Here is a 22,884-nt window from a genome sequence, read left to right on the forward strand (position 1 = left end):
GAGCAGTGCTTATACTAAGCCAAGGACATCTCAGCCTTTGCTCTGTCCTGCCAACGGGCAGGCTGGGGGGTGCAGTAAGAGCTGGGAGGGGACAGACCCAGGACAGGTGACCCAAACTAGCCAAAGGGGTATTCCATACCATCTGACGTCATGCTAAACAATATATAGGGGTGGCTAGCCGGGGGGAGGGGGCCGGACTGCTCGGGGTTAGGCTGGGCATCGGTCAGCGGGTGGTGAGCAATTGCATTGTGCATCACTTGTTTGTACATACTATTATTACTTTCGTATTATCACCATTGTATCATCATTATTATTATTATTATTATTATTTTCCTGTCTTATTAAACTGTCTTTATCTCAACTCACGGGCTTCACTTTCCATTTCTCTCCCCCGTCCCAGAGAGGGAGGGGGGAGGGTGAGCGAACGGCTGCGTGGTGTTTAGCTGCCAGCCGGGTTAAACCACGACAGTCACAAACCCTGCAGATCCGAGAAACTCTGCTGATTAGGTCAGTTTGATCTACTTAATATAAACTCGCCCTTTCTAATAAGAAGGATATTAACCAAAGCCTTCAGTTAAGCAATAAAACCTTTCTAATTAGCAACAAAAAATAAAAATGACATGCTTGCTCTGTTTTAGGCACTTTCAAGATCATAGTTTATTTACTGTAGGTAAAAAGTTAGTATACAGATTAAAGGGATCTTTTAAATTTCAACTCTACAGTTATACACCATCTAGTATTCTTACTCTGAATATTAACCAATAAAGTTTCTAAACACCTGTAAGCCCCACTGTAAATCTGTGTTATAAAGAAAAAAAAAATATATAAATCAACACTTAATTTGTTCAGTGCATAATATTTACATTGTAAAGCCAATGGGAGATGTAACAAGCAATGGTAAAGAGGCAACGCATTTTAAAAAGCCAAAGTTTATATATATATATATATATATATATATATATATATATATATATATATATATATATTATTTTACAAGTGTGTTAATCAGCATAATTGTATATAAAAATTAAAATATAGTATAGTGTCCCATTACAGAAATCTTAATAATCTGAACTGCAGTCATTACTTGCTAACCATATACATGCAACACCTGCTAGGACTGACTGTTTTTAAGATGTAAAATAGATTATGACTTTTAAGAGACAAACATTAACTTGTGTACAAACAAAATTAAAAACCGCACTCAAGAACTGCACTGGTCACAAACCTTTTCCGTACAGGAGGGCAAGAAAAAAATGACAGAAAGCAGTCTCTTTCCATACACTAATTATCAAAGGCAATGCATAGACAGAGAATACCTGGATGGCAAACTCTGTAAATGCTGGAAACAAACAGCTTTTACATACATACTCTTTATAAGAGGCCTTTCTTTCCACCAAATGGCAATGACTGATAACAAGTAAGGGGCACCAGGTGTACAACTACATAGCTCTTGCAAAATACTAAGATGGGGCAGTTGTTAATGTACAACTTGAACTGTATTTACAATATAACGGAATGTATCCCATCCCAAAACTGGTTTATGAAACAATTGGACCTTTCAACACTAGCCTTGGTGACTCAGCTATCATTCTAATGAAAATATAAGTACACAAGAGACTTAAATGAAAAGTAAAATTTATGGGGTTTTACAGGAACTATTGACAAAGCTGTTAAATGGAATTTCTGCTTTTAAAGTAATTTTGTCAGATATAATTGAAACAACATTTGTGTATAAAATGCCCTGACAGACACTTCGACATGGAGCTTTGGTGATTTTTTAAAAAGACCCTTTTTGATCTGTTATGAATTGTACTGCAGAAGTATTGAGGCATGCACACATCTGTGTCAGCTGAGACTAGTGATCCAATTGCATGCACGTTTCCTCGAGGTGCTTTCCATGTTAAACCACTTCAATAACAATAAGATGAAAAACAGAGTAACAAATATTTCAGATAACTCAAATTTAAAAGGAAATGGAAAGCCAATATGGCAGTAAAACCTTTTTCTGTTGTTTTAAATGGGAAGGTCTCTTGTACCAACAGAATCCTGTATACAGATGCACAGAGAAAGAAGGAATACACCACTTATAATTCCATTAAACAAAAGCCAATTCATGTGAGAAGGTACAAATTACAGAAAACATGAATAGCCAATAGAAGAGAAACAATTGGTTTACATGAAAGAAAAGAGAACACTGCAGTCTGATTGCAGTTATTTTGTGAAAGCTGCTACAACAGCCCACAGAACCTCATTCGTGTTGGCTTTCATACATTCAACCTCAGGGTCTAAATCCAGAAGCTGCCGCATTCTCTTTGTCGCTAAATCATACTGCTCATCCAAAAGGGGGGCAAAAGCGTTCTCCAGAACATCTGAAGCATGGGCTAAATAAACGAGTGCCAACAAGCGCTTGTCCATGCGGTGGGGGTCATTCACCCATTTGTCAAGAACTGCTTCTTGAACCTTCTTGATGAGGCGCTGTTTGATATTGTTGTTGGTGAGAGGGTGCGTAGTCATGTCAAAAAGAAGGAAGTTCTGTTTCTCTGTTGTCAGTACACCTTTTTCCACTAGATTTTTAGCTAACCGTTCACGGACATTTCGTAACTGGTAGTGCAACTTTAATGGGTTCCATGTTTCACCTAAAAAAAAAAGCAAACAAAAAAGCCAACAGTCAGGCAAAATCTAAGCTGTACTACTACAGCAATTTTTTCCTCTCCCGTGGCGCAGAATGAGCTGTCAAATTCATATAGCTGACTATTACAGTAAGTTAGCGCGCTCATGTCACCATTTCTCTGATCTCTGACCCATCTAGATACATGCGTAGAGACTGAGACCACGTGAGCATCTCTGAGGAGTTTCACTGTGCATTTAAAGTTGGGATGAAACACTAGCTAAGCCATGTCTTGAGCAAAGATATGACAAACAAGCACTTCTGTACTGAAGAAAAATTAGCCATGAAGACATTTTTTTTTTTTAAACAGTAACCATAAAAATGAAAATTAAAAAAGTTTTAAAAAGCATCTCCTCCAGCCTTGTCTGCTCAGTCTTTGTCAATTCAGGGACTGGAAAAATCACAGAATCATTTAGGTTGGAAGAGACCTCCAAGATCACCTAGTCCAACCTCTGACCTAACACTAACCAGTCCTCCACCAAACCATATCAAAGTCTAAACGTCTTTTAAAGACCTCCAGGGATGGTGCCTCAACCACTTCCCTGGGCAGCCTATTCCAATGCCTAACAACCCTTTCAGTAAAGAAGTTCTTCCTAAGATCCGACCTAAACCTCCCCTGGAACAACTTTAGCCCATTCCCCCTCATCCTTTCGCCAGGCACGTGGGAGAATAGACCAATCTCCACCTTGCTACAGCCTCCTTTAAGGTACCTGTAGAGTGCGATAAGGTTGCCCCTGAGCCTCCTCTTCTCCAGGCTGAACAATCCCAGCTCCCTCAGCCGCTCCTTGTAAGACTTATAAGCATCATTGCTATTCTTTCTGTCACAAAGGCAAGCTAATGCACACCTATCCCATATGCTCTCCTCATTTCTCTTATTGTGGTGGTTTTACCGTGCTGGGCAGCTAAACCCCACAACCGCTCTCTCACTCCCCCTCTTTTAGATGAGGAGAGGGAGAAGTAAAGCAAAGAACAACTCACGGGTTGAGATAAGGATAATTTAATTAAAGGGAAATAATAATAATAATTAAAGATTATTATGAACAATTTAACTAAAGGGAAATAAAAAGGGAAAGGGGAAAAGGGAGGGGGAAAGGGAAAAATAAAAAGAAGGGAGGAAAACAAACAAATAAAATAAATGAAGGCTATGTGGAAGTGCAGAAGAAAGAAATTACTCTCTACTTCCCACAAATGAGCGATGATTGACCACGTCCTTGAAGCCGGGCCTCAACGCACGCAGCCGGTGTTCGGGAGGAGGACCGACGTTTTCCCAACAAGAGCCCACCCCTCCCCTCTTCTTCCTGTTTCCACCTTTTATTGCTGAGTGTGACATCACATGGTATGAAATATCCCTTTGATTGGTTTAGGTCAGCTGCCCTAGTGATGTTTCTCTCCTCACTTTTTGCCCACCCCCTAGGAGGGTTAGAGAGAGGCCCGGTCCCGTGCCAGCACTGCTCAGCAGTAGACACAACACTGGTGTGATACCACTGCTGTTCCAGCTACAAGTGCAGAGTACAGCACTGTATGGGCTGCTGCCGGGAAAGATAACATTCCAGCCAGACCCAGTACACTTATTTCTTCAGTTTTATGCTCTTCTTTCCACTTCTGCTCCCTCCAAGGTGAAACAGACATGCACCATGTGAGTGTGGGTGGATGGATGTACAGAAGAGCACTCGTGTTGAGAAGGGCTTTGATGTTTCTATGAAAACTATTTCTAATGCTTTGTTATGGCAGGACAAATGGGCACTTCAGAGCACATGTATGCACTTAAAGGAATTTTAAAAGCACAAAATAATACACCAGCAGCTACTGATAAAGCTGAAGTTGTTAAGCACTGAGAAATCCTTCTTTGATTAGAAGTTTACTTCAGCTAAAGTTTTTAGGTCCAGCTTAACTCAGTATTTACTTTAAGTATTAAAATCTCCTCCTGATATTAAACAGCCTATGCGCTTTAAGAAGCAAGGGAAGAAACAGCATTAAGTATTTCTTATGTAGAAGTGTTTTTTCCATAAACAATATGACAACTTCTATAGCAACTTGTATCTTAGAAAGCTTTTTTTTTTTTTTTTTTTTTAAATCTTTGGTTATCTTTTAATAATACTACTTAAAACAAAAACAAAACAAAACAAACAAAAAAAACCCCACAGATTAATTTAAGGTTTCACTCATTGCAATGGAAGGTGGCATACTGCATCTAAGTAACAGCCAGGTTAAGTACACAAATGAGGTAACACCAACTGCATAGTGAGAGGTAAAGAATCTACCTAGGCCTGAACTATGTAAGTCCCTATAGGTCCTACACCTCATTGAGGTGTGATTTCCCAGCTTGACCACAAATGAAACTATCATATGCCAGCCACCACCTCCCCCAGAAAAGGCAGTCTCCTTATAGTGTTTCACATAGTAGAGGTTATTTCCTAGATGCTTCTAAATTTGTCAGGTGAATGCATCTATATGATAATAAAAATCAGTACTGTGGTGACACCTTGTGACCAATCTCCACCATTACACAGATGTAACATTTATTTCATCTGCAGGAAGACCTGACATTTTGATCCAAACTTCTATATTCCCTATGCTTGTTTCCCTTAGAGGTGATCTTATAAACAAGAACAGCCTGGAAAATATAGCCTCAAATGTCCATACAAATATTTCTGTGATGGCTTTGAACTTGTGTGTACTGGACCTTTAAGCAGTATTCTTTGCGTCTCTGATAATTATGGCTGGAATAGCTATTTTCCAGGATCCACCCCTAAAGTAAAACTCTAAAAGAATTTACAGAAAGAAAAAAAAAATCTTCACAGGGCAGTTCTCTTAACCATGGGAAATGCAAAGAACCCTAATGCCATCAAAGAACTAGTAATTAAATACCCATGGGCAATTAAAAAGGATTGATCCCCACTAAACCATATCCCTAAGCTCTACATCTAAACGTCTTTTAAAGACTTCCAGGGATGGTGACTCCACCACTTCCCTGGGCAGCCTGTTCCAGTGTCTAACAACCCTTTCGGTAAAGAAGTTCTTCCTAACATCTAACCTAAAACTCCCCTGGCGCAACTTTAGCCCATTCCCCCTCGTCCTGTCACCAGGCACGTGGGAAAACAGGCCAACCCCCACCTCACTACAGCCTCCCTTGAGGTATCTGTAGAGAGCGATAAGGTCACCCCTGAGCCTCCTTTTCTCCAGGCTGAACAAGCCCAGCTCCCTCAGCCGCTCCTCGTAGGACTTGTTCTCCAGGCCCCTCACCAGCTTTGTCGCCCTTCTCTGGACCCGCTCAAGCACCTCGATGTCCTTCTTGTAGCGAGGGGCTCAATCACTCAATAGTGATTCTCTCCGCACTACTGCTCATGCACCTGAAGTACAGCTCTGATCTACTCCAGGGAAGCTGCATTTTGTGTTTTGTAAAAACAGCCAAACCTTGGTGATACATTTTGGCTACAGAAAAAATAATGCTTTTGGCCACTGATCTCTTCAGTTTAATTTATGTAGTTTAATTTATTTCAGTTTACTTTCCTTTACAGAAAAAGCTGCGCACAAAGTGCTCATCTTGAAGCCTTTGTTTTGAACAACTAGAAATACATATATATTCAACATATATTCTAATGTTATTACATTTCTCTAGTTCATGGAAAAACAGAACTCTCTATTGTTTCTTTATGATTGATGGCTGAATTTTCACCCTCAATTTTTACATAGGAACAGTGAGCTCTTTATCTTCTTTCCTCATCAAAAAGCTCTGAATACTGAATCCATGTGATTATACTCTAAACTTTACTACCCCTCATTTCCAGTTACAGAGGAAGGCAGTTATACGCCTCAAGGGCACAGTCCTGATTCACTTCAGATTCAGCAGAAGACATCTCTTCCATAGAGTTGATATGTTCTGACACTTCAATCTAGATCCTTTCAGTACCAACTTAAGTCAAAAGAAACAGTTACTTATGTTTGATTAAAGACTACAATCAGCAAGAGACTGCTCTAAAGGACAGACTAATTACATTTTTGCATAATTTCTTCTCCAAAGTCTTGCAGTGTAATCTCTAGCGATGCCATATTGAGTGGTATCACTAGAGATTACAAAAAAAGCAAATATGTTATGTCCAAGGCTTACCACTAAGCAGTTCAATCCAATTTTGTACTGTTTCAGGAGGTTGGGTCTCCTTTATGTGTTTCAGAGCTTCATCAAGCAGAACATCCCCTGTAGAAGTATCTGACTTGCAAATCACCTATGACAGAACGAAACACAGCATTTTCACTTAGTTCATATGCCATAAACATCCAACAATAAAAAACAGGAAAATTAACTAAACTTATAGCATTCATAAATGCTTAACTCTTTGTTTATATATACATATTTTTAAGGAAGATAATCCACTGACCTGACTAGGTCCTTCATTTCTTCCTCAAAACAAAGTACACTACAGCGTTAAACTGATCTCTGATGGCACTCTATTTTACTGCTTCAAATCAATTTATTTAAAATACTGCAGTTAAACAATTAGGCCACATGAAACTGAGAAATCAGTTAGGAACTGGAAAAAAACAGGAAAACTGGTCAATACACCATCTGTAAGTTTTTCAGCTCTGAAAAACATGCTGACCAGCAATATTACGTTCCATTCACTAACAGTTCATATATATTAAGCAAAATCTGTACGTACAATAAATGATATTATATATTACAGGGGTTTATGTTTCCATTTAATAAATTCTAAAATGATTTATTTGACTTATTTCCCCAAGAGAGCACAGGAGAAAGAAAATCATTCACAGGAATGTAATAAAACTTAAGAACTTGAGTAACTGCTTGTTTACCAGTACAAGCAGTTATATAAACCATGTACAAATACCTTTTTTTTTTTTTTTTTTTTTTTTTCTCTTGGTTAGAAAGAGGACACAGAATCACAGAATCGTCTAGGTTGGAAGAGACCTCCAAGATCACCTAGTCCAACCTCTGACCTAATACTAACCAGTCCTCCACTAAACGATATCCAACCTAAACCTCCCCTGGAGCAATTTTAGCCCGTCCCCCCTCATCCTTTCACCAGGCAAATGGGAGAATAGACCAATCCCCACCTCGCTACAGCCTCCTTTCAGGTACCTGTAGAGAGCAATAAGGTCACCCCTGAGCCTCCTTTTCTCCAGGCTGAACAAGCCCAGCTCCCTCAGCCGCTCCTCATAAGACTTGTTCTCCAGACCCCTCACCAGCTTCATCGCCCTTCTCTGGACTCGCTTGAGCACCTCGATGTCCTCTTTGTAGCAAGGGGCCCAAAACTGAACACAGTACTCGAGGTGCGGCCTCACCAGAGCCAAGTACAGAGGGACAATCACTTCCCTAGACCTGCTGGCCACACTGCTTCTTATCCAAGCCAGGAGGCTGCTGGCCTTCTTGGCCACCTGAGCACACTGCTGGCTCATATTCAGCCGACTATCAACCAATACTCCCAGGTCCTTCTCCACTAGGCAGCTTTCCAGCCACTCATCTCCCAGCCTGTAGCACTGCTTGGGGTTATTGCACCCCAGGTGCAGGACCCGGCACTTGGCCTTGGTGAACTTCATACAGTTGGCCTCAGCCCATCGGTCCAGCCTATCCAGATCCTCCTGCAGAGCCTTCCTACCCTCAAGTACATCGACACACACACCTAACTTGGTGTCATCTGCGAACTTACTGAGGGTGCACTTGATCCCCTCATCCAGATCATCGATAAAGATATTAAAGAGGACTGGCCCCAGTACTGAGCCCTGGGGGACGCCACTAGTGACCGGCCTCCAAATGGATTTGACTCCATTCACCACGACTCTTTGGCCCGGCTACCCAGCCAGTTTCTATCCCAACGAAGCATACACCAGTCAAAGCCATGAGCAGCCAGTTTCTTGAGGAGAATGCTGTGGGAAACGGTGTCAAAAGCCTTGCTGAAGTCAAGGTAGACCACATCCACAGCCTTTTCCTCATCCACTAATTATTCGGCGGTCTATAACAGACCCCCACCAGGATGCTTGGCTTGTTGACAACAGCACCAAGCTAAAAACTTATGGATTTAATTAGCCCAAGTCAATATAGTTTAATTGTAAAAAGGACACAGCCCCAAAAAGAAAACACTGTTTCTTTAGGAAAAGTATAATTACTACAGCACCAAAGCTGCTTATGAAAATAATGATTAAAACTGGCAATTCAAGTTGTTTGATAAGTTATCTTTTTACCTGATGCCTATAAAGTGCTAACAGGAAACAAAGAAAAAAACTTAACCACATCAAAACAACTCCAGAAATAGAGAAGCAGTAGGTAGAAAGTCTTATTTTTTAGTAAAGCTTCCCAGTAATCAGAAAGATGCTTGTTACCAGTCAGTAAAAGCTTTAAGTTTTCCATTGAAATACATCCCAAGTTTAATTCTGTAGTTCTAATAATTCTTGCTACAAATAGAAGAACGTATTCTCATAGGGTCTGTAGATAACACTGAACAGAAATGAGTTGCAGTGATAGGACAGCTTTGTAATGGCAAGGTGAACCTTAACTGGCGATGCGTCCAAGTATGAGATGAAATCAGAAAAAAATGCAAAGTATTACAGTCAGAGTGAAAAACAAGGAACAAATATGAAAGATATAATAAATGACTGCATAATCAGAATGGCAGAAAAAACATTAATAGTAATTCTAGCAGTAAAATAAAAACCAAATGAATTAACAAAAGGCAAGTCTTTTGACAAAGGGAAAATTTCATTCTAAGCTATATTAACAGGAAAGTTGTAGGAAAGATCTTAGTGAATACCTAGCAGGTTATAGCTAGAATATTATGTCCATTTTAGATAGTGTATATAAAGCATATGGGGTCCCGATGGGATGCATCCACGTGTGCTAAGGGAGTTGGTAGAGGTGATTGCTGAACCGCTCTCTATCATCTTTGAAAGGTCCTGGAGAACAGGAGAGGTGCCTGAAGATTGGAGGATAGCCAGTGTCACTCCAGTCTTCAAGAAGGGCAAGAAGGAAGATCCGGGAAACTACAGGCCAGTCAGTCTCACCTCTGTCCCTGGAAAGGTGTTGGAACAGCTTGTTCTGGATGCCATCTCCAAGCAATTGGAAGAGAAGAAGGTTACGAGTAGTCAGCATGGATTCACCAAGGGGAAGTCGTGCTTGACCAACCTCGTTGCCTTCTATGATGGCACCACCAGCTGGGTAGGTGAGGGGAGAGCCGTGGATGTCATCTACCTTGACTTTAACAAGGCATTTCATACTGTCTCCCATGACATCCTGCTAGCAAAGCTGAGAAAGTGTGGGATAGAGGAGTGGACAGTAAGGTGGGTTGAGAACTAGCTGACTGGCCGAGCTCAGAGGGTGGTGATTGGAGGAGCAGAGTCTGGCTAGAGGCCTGTGACTAGCGGTGTTCCCCAGGGGTCGGTGCTGGGTCCGGTCTTGTTAAACATCTTCATTGACGACCTTGATGAGGAAATAGTGTCTGCCCTCAGCAGACACAAAGCTGGGAGGAGTGGCTGACATGCCAGAAGGCTGTGGTGCCATTCAGCGAGACCTGAACAGGCTGGAGAGATGGGCAGGAAGAAACCAAATGAGGTTTAACAAGAGCAAGTGTAGAGTCCTGCACCTGGGAAGGAACAACCCGAAGTATCAGTACAGGCTGGGGGATGACCTGCTGGAGAGGAGCTCTGAGGGTCCTGGTGGACAACAGGTTGACCATGAGCCAGCACTGTGCCCTCATGGCCAAGAGGGCTAATGGGATCCTGGCGTGCATTAAAAGGAGTGTGGCCAGCAGGTCAAGGGAGGTGATCCTCCCCCTCTACTCTGCCCTGGGCAGGCCTCACCTGGAGTACTGTGTCCACTTCTGGGCTCCCCAGTACAAAAAAAGACAAGGATCTCCTGGAAAGAGTCCAGCGGAGGGCCACAAAGATGATATGGTGCCTGGAGCATCTTCCCTATGAGGAAAGGCTGAGAGACCTGGGTCTGTTCAGCCTGGAGAAAAGAAGACTGGATCTCATTAATGTGTATAAATACCTGAGGTGTGGGAGACAGAGGGATTTGGCCAACCTCTTTTCAGTGGTCTGTGGGGACAGGACAAGGAGTAATGGCCACAAGATAGAGCACAGGAAGTTCCGCACCAACATGCGAAAGAACTTCTTCACGGTGAGAGTGACAGAGCACTGGAACAGGCTGCCCAGGGAGGTTGTGGAGTCTCCTTCTCTGGAGATATTTAAGGCCCGTCTGAACACCTACCTGGGCATCCTACTCTAAGGAACCTGCTTTGGCAGGGGATTGGACCCGATGATCTTTCGAGGTCCCTTCCAACCCCTTCAGTTCTGTGATTCTGTGCTCCTGTGATTTTAGATAGTGTATATAAAGCACTAAAATTTAAAACTTTATTAAATCAGCAAGAATGAAACAGTCAGCAATGACAGGTTAAAAAGAACTAGGTTTGATCAGATATAAAAATAAAGCATGTAAAATATTTTTGCAAAGTTGATAGCAATCAGGAGTTTAGAATTTTAGTCCAGACAATCCCTACTTGAAACTAAACACACAGAACGACACATTAACTTTATGATTTACAAGCTTGTAGTGTAACTTCACTCAAAAACTTCATTAACCACATTATAAGGATATATAATATTTTCCAGTTTTATACCAATTTTTCTGAACTTTTGGAAGTTTCTATTCTTTAATTATACATTAGTATATTTCAAGTTGGGTTTTTGGTTGCTAAATTTGGCTCTATTAATACCCACCTTTCATGTATTCCTTTAATAAATAGCCAAAAAACGCCCAACAATTTTATCTTTACTTCTTCTAAAAACTGACATTCCAGCAAAATTTTAGTTTCTTTGAAGTGTCCCATATGATTAATTTCACAGTAACCTTAGTTATAGTGGATAGTTCCAGCCTCCTGAAGCTGGTAACCTATTACTACTCACCATCTCACTAACAGATAAGATGCAAAGTCAAGTTATTGGCTTGTTTTGTTAAAAACAACCACCACCACACATACACCCCTCACTGAAGAGACATAACCCAGACTTCAGAGCATTTTTGAAGAAAAAAAAAAAAAAAAAAAGATTTAAAAAGTTTAGAAAACAGCTTTCCTTGCTTATTTGGGGTTAAAATATTTTTACTGCCACTACAAGGAAGTTTAAGAAGTTAGTTTGAATATAATCCATGATGACAATCTGAGCCTCAATACACAGGCACTTAGAGCAAAGACCTATAAGGAGCATAGACTCTTCCATTCAACTCAGTCAGGACTCCATAAGCTCCTGTGAAGCCACAAAACATGGAGATTTTGTCTCCAAGTTTACCATTCTCTGAAGCCAGGCAATAAAGCACTGTTTCTTATACTATGCTACAGTGAACATTCACTGTACAGATTCTTCCAATTATCCTTCCCCTGAAACAAAAGTATTTTGATTTATACTTCTCAATATTTCTTTTCCCCCTCCCTTTCTCAGCACATGGAGACAGGCAATAATGGGAGCTCAGCCACCTCTCTCCTATATTCACAGATCTGCTCTTTCTTGGACAAGGATTTATTGATCAATGTCTCTTGGTTAATTAAAGCACAAGAAGAGTAGGAAATTGAGTGGGTCGGGCATCTTGTGAATTGAATCATCACAGAAGACTAAGTATCCTCAAGGGGAATATTTTCATTTTTTTAATAGATGAGTTAAGATAGAGAAAGAAGCTAATAGCCTGGTTCTTCAGATATGATGATCCTTAGCTCTATTAAGGAAGCCTTTCTTTATCCCAATTTTTCAGCTGTTTATCACGTAATAGCTTTGCCTGGTATCTGACTGCTAAGAACATTTCAATTATACAGAGTATTTAATTTGCATTTTCCACAATGAAGCTCTGCAATTAGGCAATGCTAAAAATGAAGTACCTCATGCATTGACTTTTTGAGTAAACTCTTTATAATTTAGTTTTAATAATAATTATGAGAAAAAAATCACTCATGCACGAATCACTCAGAATTATCAATTATAAAATACTGAAGTTAATCCACCAATGATTTGTTGAGATTTCTTTTCTTTCAAAAAACTGTAATTATTGGTTTTGCTTTCTGACATAGTAAGGAAGCCATTTTCTATCTTCAATAACCACTAGTCTTAGAAATTGCTTTATTTACATACAAACCTCGGCTTTCATTTGTTTCCAGCAGTGATACCATCAGTAGATACAACTCCAAAACAATGCAGTGATTATATACTCTCAAGCCAAATTTACAAGGATGTTGCAACATAAAAACACATCCTACTGACTTTCAGAATTTTTACTGAAGCTCATCAAGTCCGTCTGCCAGTTTCTCCATCTCATTTGTCTCCAGCATTCAAGCATGTTTATATATCTGCACTACTGACCAAAGAACTAGTTCTACCCTCCTCTTCTTCTCAGCTATTGCTTGTACCACACCTGATGACAAAACCAAGAAAATGATCTAAATAAAAATTTAATGGATCAGATACGTGAATTAGTTTTCAGCCAGAGTAATTACCTGACAAGGCTCCACAAACAGTAGTAAAAACTAAAGAGAGACTCCAAAAATAATAAGCTTCCTTGCAAAGACAGAACTGCTGTCTTTGCTGCTGTGAGGAATGTTTTAACAATTCGTGTCCATAAAGAACAATTCTGTTTGAAATGTTTGAATCCTGTCTGCCTCTGGGCCCTGCACTGGCAATTCAATGCTTGAACCGCAGCTGCAGTGTGTCCCAGTCTCCCCCTCATTCCTCATTCTAGCCAATTTATCACTTCTTAAATTTATGAACCTGCTTGCTTTTGTTATTCTGGACTTCTATTTCTAACACTGCTATAGATGTGTCTGTGAATGGCTGGGGAAGAATGTTTTAATTACCCGTGTGTCTGGGAGTTTCAGAACAACTGATAACAACTAGTGACTGTTATGGGATACTATGTGGATCTTTGGTATCTGGTTAGGGGGGGGCCGAGAAAGAAGCTGAAAGGCGGCTGGGAGACAAGATTTGAAGAAGGTGTTTTGAAGAGGGTGTTCCGTAAACTTGGGATGGTGCCCAGTAAGTACAAAGGGGAAGAGGAAGACTGCGAGCCTTCAGCATGGAAGACCCCTAGAGACCCCCAGAAGAGACCTCAGAGGAGACTGCGCATGCTCCAGTAGGAGGGACTGCACCCCGGAAGCTAATTTTAATAATCTATTTTTTTTAGAAGTAGTAATGAATATGTATTAGTCTAGGAGCATAAAAATCAGTTGCTTGATGTAATTGGTGTGCATCCTGGTGGAGCGGAGACTCCTGGTGCACCCAGCGCTGTTTGCTTACCTCTATTCCTTTATATCCTTTAATAAATCCTATTTTTCATTTAATTCTAATTTGAATCCTGAGCCATTTATAACAATTTGGGGGCTCGTCCGGGATGGCTATAGTTCCTGAATTCTGATTTACTCTAGGAGGGGCGCCCCACCATTTGGTGGCTCCTGTTTGAGTCAGATCGGGACTAATGCCATCCTGAACCTGAATAAAGGTAAGCAAAGAATTTTGATTTTTTTTGAGCTCCCTTGCCGGCTGTGTTTTTGTGCCCGTAATTCTGCGTGCGAAGATCCGGACGAAGACGACAGGGTCGTTTGGATACCGTCTGGTTGGGTTCCGGTGTCCGGGATCGAACCGGACGAAGACGACAGTCGTTTGGATACCGTCTGGTTCGATCCCAGACGAAGACGCTTGTGGATACCGTCCGGTTGGACTCTGGACGAAGACGACTGATTCGTAAGATACCGTCCGGTTGGGTAAAGGTATGGTTGCCTGTGTTTGTGTGTGAGAGTGTAACTGAGGCTTCTAAAGTCTGAAGCGTAGAAGTCTTTTTTGTTTTCTCACTGGTTCTAATCTCCTGTCGGGGGGGCTGGGCTGGTGAATGGAGTGATACGTGGGTGGGTGATAGGTCCTAAGCCCCCTGCAAGACACTCTCACTGGAGGCAACCAAGGGCTGTGGGAATTGCCACTAGTAAAATTCCCAGATGGGTCAGATAAAATCAAAGACCAAGGACCAGAAAGGGAGCGAAATACCAGATATACCACCAGAAAGTCCATTAGGAATAATGATTGGAAATTGGAACAATAGGGGCCCCAGAAAAGGAAAAAATAAATTAAAATTGGTTCATTACTGTATGATAGAATGGCCAAAAAAACCTTTAAGACCGTGTGTTTTCTGGCCTGTTTTTGGATCGTTTGATGATTGGATTTGTCAGGCTTTGAATATATATGTTAATTCAAAAGAGCCTTTCTGTCAGGAAGAAAGTGAGTATGCAGAATTGTGGATTGGGACTCCACGTCCAGCCTCAATATTAGCACTAAAAACAAATGAGGATTCTGGAGGGGAGGAAAAGCAGGAAAAAAGAAAGAATGATGAATGGGAGCCGCTGGATAATTTACCACCACCACCACCACCTCTGGGTCCTAATAACACACTCCCGGCTCTCCCGGCTCCCCCTCCTCCCCCTCTGGTAATCTCTCCGGCAGTGCAGCCATGGTCCCTGCCTCCACCACAAACAGCACCAGAATTAGACCTGCCTCCGGCTGCATGCACAAGAAGTAAGACTGCCGTACCTGAAGAAACCTCTCTATATCCATTAAGAGAAGTACCCCTTGGAGGCAATCAGGGAGGATTTGGGTTCGTGGCAGTCCCTTTAAATACCACAGAGGTGAGATCTTTTAGGAAAGAAATGGGGACTCTGTTAAATGACCCCCTCGGAGTAGCCGAAAGACTAGATCAATTCCTGGGTCCTAACACTTATACCTGGGAAGAAATACAATCCATTTTAGCAATCTTATTTACTGTTGAGGAAAGGGGAATGATTAGGCAAGCTGGAATGAGGATTTGGGAAAGACAAAATGTCGTGGTTTAACCCGACCGGCAGCTAAACACCACGCAGCCGTTCGCTCACCCTCCCCCCTCCCTCTCTGGGACGGGGGAGAGAAATGGAAAGTGAAGCCCGTGAGTTGAGATAAAGACAGTTTAATAAGGCAGGAAAAAAAAAAATAACAAAAATAATAATAACAATAATAATAATGATGATACAATGGTGATAATACGAAAGTAATAATAGTATGTACAAACAAGTGATGCACAATGCAATTGCTCACCACCCGCTGACCGATGCCCAGCCTAACCCCGAGCAGTCCGGCCCCCTCCCCCCGGCTAGCCACCCCTATATATTGTTTAGCATGACGTCAGATGGTATGGAATACCCCTTTGGCTAGTTTGGGTCACCTGTCCTGGGTCTGTCCCCTCCCAGCTCTTACTGCACCCCCCAGCCTGCCCGTTGGCAGGACAGAGCAAAGGCTGAGATGTCCTTGGCTTAGTATAAGCACTGCTCTGCAACAATTAAAGCATCGGGGTGTTATCAGCACTCTTCTCATTCTAAGCCAAAACACAGCATTCCACCAGCTACTAGGAAGGAAATTAATTCTGTGCTAACTGAAACCAGGACATCTATCCACCCCTTATTCCATACCATTTATGTCATGCTCAGGTTACACTCTTTTCCATACATTCTAATTAGTCACCTATAGTAATCATGGTAGTGATAACATACAGTATAATATACTATTTAACATGGTGCAATTCAGTTCATGGGCTATTCTCACCCAGTATTAAATCTCCTTGAGGTACACACCGGACCTCTCCGTTCTTTTGCATCACCCACCAAGTATATCCAGGTCCCTGAGCGAAAACAATTCCACGAATAGGTTTGCCTTTTCCTGAGGCAGGAGTAGCCCAGACTGTTTTACCCAGCATATTTTTTACATGCACTACAGGAACTTTATCCCCATCTACAGTACGTAACAGGTTTGATTGGGCAGGTCCAGCTCGGTTGGTAGATCCCCTAGTATTGACTAACCAGGTGGCCTTTGCCAAATGCGTATCCCAGTTTTTGAACGTCCCAGCGCCCATTGCTTTCAAGGTAGTCTTTAACAGGCCATTGTATCGTTCAACTTTCCCGGAGGCTGGTGCATGATAGGGGATGTGATACACCCATTCAATACCATGTTCTTTGGCCCAAGTGTCTATAAGGTTGTTTCGGAAGTGAGTCCCATTGTCTGATTCTATTCTTTCTGGGGTGCCATGTCGCCATAGGACTTGCTTTTCAAGGCCCAGGATGGTGTTCCGGGCGGTAGCATGAGGCACAGGATATGTTTCCAGCCATCCGGTGGTTGCTTCCACCATTGTAAGTACGTGGCGCTTGCCATTGCGAGTTTGAGGGAGTGTGATGTAATCAATCTGCCAGGCCTCTCCATATTTATATTTCAGCCATCGTCCTCCATACCAAAGAGGCTTTGACCGTTTGGCTTGCTTGATTGCAGCACATGTTTCACAGTCATGAATAACCTGTGCTATAGCGTCCATGGTCAAGTCCACCCCTCGATCACGAGCCCATCTGTATGTTGCATCTCTACCTTGATGGCCTGAGGTGTCATGGGCCCATCGGGCTATAAATAATTCACCTTTATGCTGCCAATCCAGGTCCACCTGAGCTACTTCAATCTTAGCAGCCTGATCCACCTGCTGGTTGTTTTGATGTTCTTCAGTAGCCCGATTCTTGGGCACATGAGCATCTACGTGGCGTACTTTCACAGCCAGGTTCTCTACCCGAGCAGCAATATCTTGCCACAATGCAGCAGCCCAGATAGGTTTGCCCCTACGCTGCCAGTTGTTTTGCTTCCATTGCTGTAACCATCCCCACAGGGCATTTGCTACCATCCATGAATCGGTGTAGAGATAGAGAACTGGCCATTTTTCTCGTTCAGCAATGTCTAAAGCCAGCTGAATGGCTTTCACTTCTGCAAACTGACTCGATTCACCTTCTCCCTCAGCAGCTTCTGCAACTCGTCGCGTAGGACTCCATACAGCAGCCTTCCATCTCCGATGCTTCCCCACAATACGACAGGACCCATCAGTGAACAGGGCATATTTCTTTTCATTCTCTGGCAACTGGTTGTACAGTGGGGCTTCTTCAGCACGACCCACCTCCTCCTCTGATGATATCCCAAAGTATTTGCCTTCTGGCCAGTCCATGATCACTTCCAATATTCCTGGGCGACTGGGGTTTCCTATTCGAGCCCGCTGAGTAATCAGTGCAACCCACTTGCTCCATGTAGCATCAGTTGCATGATGCGTAGAAGAGACCCTTCCCTTGAACATCCAGCCTAGTACCGGTAATCGGGGTGCTAGGAGGAGCTGCGCTTCAGTACCGACCACCTCCGAAGCAGATCGAACTCCTTCATATGCTGCCAATATCTCCTTTTCAGTTGGAGTATAGCGGGCCTCAGATCCTCTGTATCCCCGACTCCAAAACCCCAGAGGCCGACCTCGAGTTTCCCCAGGTTCTTTCTGCCAGAGGCTCCAGGTGGGGCCGTTCTCCCCGGCTGCAGTGTAGAGCACATTCTTTACATCTGGTCCTGTTCGAACTGGCCCAAGGGCTACTGCATGGACTATTTCCTGCTTGATTTGTTCAAAGGCTTGTCGTTGTTCAGGGCCCCATTCAAACTCATTCTTCTTACGAGTTACTTGGTAGAGCGGGTTTACAATCAGACTGTAATTTGGGATGTGCATTCTCCAAAACCCCACAACACCTAGGAAAGTCTGTGTTTCTTTTTTGTTAGTTGGTGGAGACATAGCTGTTATTTTGTTGATCACATCCATTGGGATTTGACGACGTCCATCTTGCCATTTTATTCCTAAAAACTGGATCTCCCGTGCAGGTCCTTTGACTTTATTTTGTTTTATGGCAAAACCGGCTTTCAGAAGGATTTGGACTATTTTCTTCCCTTTCTCGAAAACTTCCTCTGCTGTGTCACCCCACACAATAATGTCATCGATGTACTGCAGGTGTTCAGGAGCTTCCCCCTGCTCTAGTGCAGACTGGATCAGCCCATGGCAAATGGTAGGGCTGTGTTTCCACCCCTGGGGCAGCCTATTCCAAGTATATTGGACTCCCCTCCAAGTGAAGGCAAATTGTGGCCTGCACTCTGCTGCTAGAGGGATGGAGAAAAATGCATTAGCGATATCAATTGTGGCGTACCACTTGGCTGCCTTCGATTCAAGTTCATACTGAAGTTCCAGCATGTCCGGCACTGCAGCACTCAGTGGTGGCGTGACTTCGTTCAGGCCGCGATAGTCCACTGTTAGTCTCCACTCGCCATTAGACTTTCGCACTGGCCATATGGGACTATTGAAAGGTGAATGAGTCTTGCTGATCACTCCTTGGCTCTCCAATTGACGAATTAGCTTATGGATGGGAATCAGGGAGTCTCGGTTGGTGCGATATTGCCGCTGGTGCACAGTTGTGGTAGCAATTGGCACTTGCTGTTCTTCGACCCTCAGCAACCCCACAACAGAGGGGTCCTCTGAGAGACCAGGCAAGGTAGATAATTGTTTAATGCCCTCTGTCTCTAAGGCAGCAATACCAAAAGCCCACCGGAACCCTTTTGGGTCCTTGCAGTATCCTCTTCTAAGATAGTCTATGCCAAGGATACATGGAGCATCCGGACCAGTCACAATGCGGTGCTTTTCCCACTCATTCCCAGTCAGACTCACTTCAGCCTCCAATACAGTCAACTGCTGAGATCCCCCTGTCACTCCACAAATATAGATGGGCTCTGGTCCTTTATAGCTCGATGGCATTATAGTACATTGTGCACCGGTGTCTACTAAAGCCTTATACTTCTGTGCGCGTGATGTGCCAGGCCATCGAATCCACACAGTCCAATAAACTCGATTGTCCCTTTCCTCCCCCTGGCTGGAGGCAGGGCCCCCCTAATCCTGGTCAGAATCTTCCTCGTTTCTGTGTTTGAAGGACTGTCTGCTGGAAGTTGGAGCAGCAAACTTTTCGGAGAATCCCTTTTTCCTGATTGTTTTCTTTTGCAACTCACGTACCCGTGCCTCTAGGGTCGCGGTAGATTTTCCATCCCACTTTCTCATGTCCTCTCCATGGTCTCGTAAGTAAAACCACAGGGTGGCACGGGGTGAGTACCCACCATATCGTCTTCCTTGTGTGGGTGAACGCCTACCCCTGACAGCTGAGACACTGCTTTGTACAGGTGCGAAGGAGAATAATCTCTCTTCAAGTTGGTGAACCTTTTCAGAAAGTTTCTCCCAAGTGTTCTCCTTTGGTCGGTGGGCACTGGTTGGTTCAGGTGGGGAGGACAATAGATTCTCTTCAAGTTGGTGAACCTTTTCAGAAAGTTTCTCCACAGCTGAGACGCAGGCCTGTAAGGAAGAGGAGAGACTTTCTTCGTACTGCCGGAGTTGTTTAGCCGCTTCACCCACTGTGGGTTCCTCATCCTCTTTCCAGGCCATTATTGCCAATGAGCTGGCATATGATGATGGTGCACTCCGTACAAACTTCCGCCACATGGGTCGTGTACACTTGACTTCATCTGGATCTGTGGATGTTTGTTTGAGGTCTGGATCCTCATAAATCACTTCCCATACGGCTAATTCCCTCAGGTACTGGATTCCCTTCTCCATAGTGGTCCACTTGCCTGGTAGACATAAAATATCTTCCTTGAAGGGATACCTTTCCCTCACAGCTGAGAGGAGACGCCTCCAGAGGCTGGTGGGTCGTGCTCCATCTGCAATTGCTTTGTCAATGCCGGCGTCTCGAGCAAGGGATCCCAGCCGCTTGGCTTCCCTGCCGTCTAATTCCACACAATTGGCTCCAGAGTCCCAGCACCGGAGCAGCCAGGTGACAAGCTGCTCACCTATACAGCGACCAAAATCTTTTCGCACATCTCGTAGCTCGCGCTCGTTTAGGCTTCGGGTAGTTACTGTTGCTCTTTCGGCATCCTCATCTTCCTCCTCCTGAATCCTTGACGGCCCAGCGTCGTCATCATCTTCGTCATCTCTATACTTAGTTTTGGCAGAAGCCTTACCTGGATTGGCAGAAGACTCTCTGCGTTCTAAACGACTTGAATTTCTATACCATATTTTCACCTTCTCTACAGGGGCAGCTTGCACTGCTACTGCTCGTTTCTCTGACTTTGTTACAGGGTCTGCCACAGGGGTTGGAATGCCCTCTGCAGGGTCAACTTGCACTGCTACAGCTTGTTTCTCTGACACGGCCACAGGAGCTGGAGCGGCTACAGGAGCTGGAGCAGTTGCAGGAACCGGAGCTGTAGCGGCTACAGGAGCTGGAGTTGGAGCTGGAGCAGTTGCAGGAGCTGGGACTGGAGCAGCAGTAGGAGCTGGAGCTGGAGCGGCTTCAGGAGCTGGAGCTGGAGCGGCTTCAGGAGCTGGGACTGGAGCAGTTGCAGGAACTGGGACTGGAGTAGCGGCCGGAGCTGGAACTGGAGCGACTGCAGGAACTGGGACTGGAGCAGCTGCAGGAGCTGGAGCTGGAGCGGCTTCAGGAGCTGGAGCTGGAGCAGCTTCAGGAGCTGGGACTGGAGCAGTTGCAGGAACTGGGACTGGAGTAGCGGCCGGAGCTGGAACTGGAGCGACTGCAGGAACTGGGACTGGAGCAGCTGCAGGAGCTGGGACTGGAGCGGCTGCAGGAGCTGGGACTGGAGCGGCTGCAGGAGCTGGAGCTGGAGCGGCTGCAGGAGCTGGGACTGGAGCGGCTGCAGGAGCTGGGACTGGAGCGGCTGCAGAGTCCACCGTAGGGGTCACAGTGGCCGTTGGATCTGTCACAGGGTTTGGAGTGGCCGCAGGGTCTGTCACTAAGTTGACAGCAGTATCAATGGCAGCTCGATAGGCATGAGCCAGGCCCCAGCACGTTACAATGATTTGTGTTACTTTGGAACTGCCAGAATCATTACACCTTTTTTTCAAGCATTCTGCCAGTTTTTGAGGATTTTGCCATTGTTCAGGGGTGAATTTCCAACACACTGGGGGTGCCAACTGCTCTAGATGCCTGCCCATATCCACCCATACTCCCTGCCACCCACAACTATACTGCCTCCGGGCAGATCTCCGGATGAGCTTCATAAGTAGTTGTTTAACTTTAAGCAGAATCTGAAGTGCATTCATGAGGCAGAACAACAAGACTATGGTATTCTGAGTATTCCAGAAATATTCAATATCTTGGAGAGCTATTGTGACAAGCTCAGGGGATAAGAGGGTGGTGAAGGAGGAAGGCAGAGTGACCCAGGAGGATACAGGGGTGGTGAAGGAGAAAGGGAGAGTAAGCAAGTAAGGAAAAATATCCTCCCCTTTCCCCTCCACAGATTGACTCTCTAATGGAGAAAAACAATAGGTATAATTGCTAATAGTTCCCAAGATGCTGTTTCCAAAGTACAGAGTCCACGATGTTACTGAGTATAAATACCAAGTTAGAGTCATGACCAGATATCTTATCGTCTCATAAGCCATTGCTATAACACTTAGTACCATAATGGTCTGAAACCAGGGCCCGGAGAGGAGAAACAACACTACAGAGAGCAAATACGGAAAATAATGTACTATAATACTCAATTTGGAAAACAGGCGCAGCAGAGTTGTGATTAAAGCAATCAGCATCATGACAAGTGACTATTAAGCAGGTCTAATCCTTACACCAATTTTAGTTTAACACACTCTGATCAGATCTGCCGTTATCTCAACCTTTCGGGCCCCACGTTGGGCGCCAAAAAGACTGTCGTGGTTTAACCCGACCGGCAGCTAAACACCACGCAGCCGTTCGCTCACCCTCCCCCCTCCCTCTCTGGGACGGGGGAGAGAAATGGAAAGTGAAGCCCGTGAGTTGAGATAAAGACAGTTTAATAAGGCAGGAAAAAAAAAAATAACAAAAATAATAATAACAATAATAATAATGATGATACAATGGTGATAATACGAAAGTAATAATAGTATGTACAAACAAGTGATGCACAATGCAATTGCTCACCACCCGCTGACCGATGCCCAGCCTAACCCCGAGCAGTCCGGCCCCCTCCCCCCGGCTAGCCACCCCTATATATTGTTTAGCATGACGTCAGATGGTATGGAATACCCCTTTGGCTAGTTTGGGTCACCTGTCCTGGGTCTGTCCCCTCCCAGCTCTTACTGCACCCCCCAGCCTGCCCGTTGGCAGGACAGAGCAAAGGCTGAGATGTCCTTGGCTTAGTATAAGCACTGCTCTGCAACAATTAAAGCATCGGGGTGTTATCAGCACTCTTCTCATTCTAAGCCAAAACACAGCATTCCACCAGCTACTAGGAAGGAAATTAATTCTGTGCTAACTGAAACCAGGTCAAGCTGGACCCCCAGGAGATCA

At 43.9% G+C, this 22,884-nt stretch overlaps 1 protein-coding gene across 1 annotated transcript in view; it reads right to left on the reverse strand.

Moving 5' to 3' along the window:
- Positions 1-1,969: 1,969 nt before the first annotated feature.
- The window catches only part of LOC116501457 (Golgi phosphoprotein 3-like), a 79,404-nt gene continuing 58,489 nt past the window's right edge, over positions 1,970-22,884 (reverse strand). The window contains exons 3-4 of the mRNA XM_032207037.1: positions 6,780-6,894; positions 1,970-2,639 (exon numbers count right to left, since the gene is read on the reverse strand). Of these exons, the coding sequence (XP_032062928.1) occupies positions 2,215-2,639; positions 6,780-6,894 (540 nt within the window). The 3' untranslated portion in view covers positions 1,970-2,214. The remainder of the gene's footprint in view (positions 2,640-6,779; positions 6,895-22,884) is intronic.

This window comes from Aythya fuligula, chromosome W, assembly GCF_009819795.1.
Source record: "Aythya fuligula isolate bAytFul2 chromosome W, bAytFul2.pri, whole genome shotgun sequence".
In the NCBI taxonomy this organism is placed as follows: Eukaryota; Metazoa; Chordata; class Aves; order Anseriformes; family Anatidae; genus Aythya; species Aythya fuligula.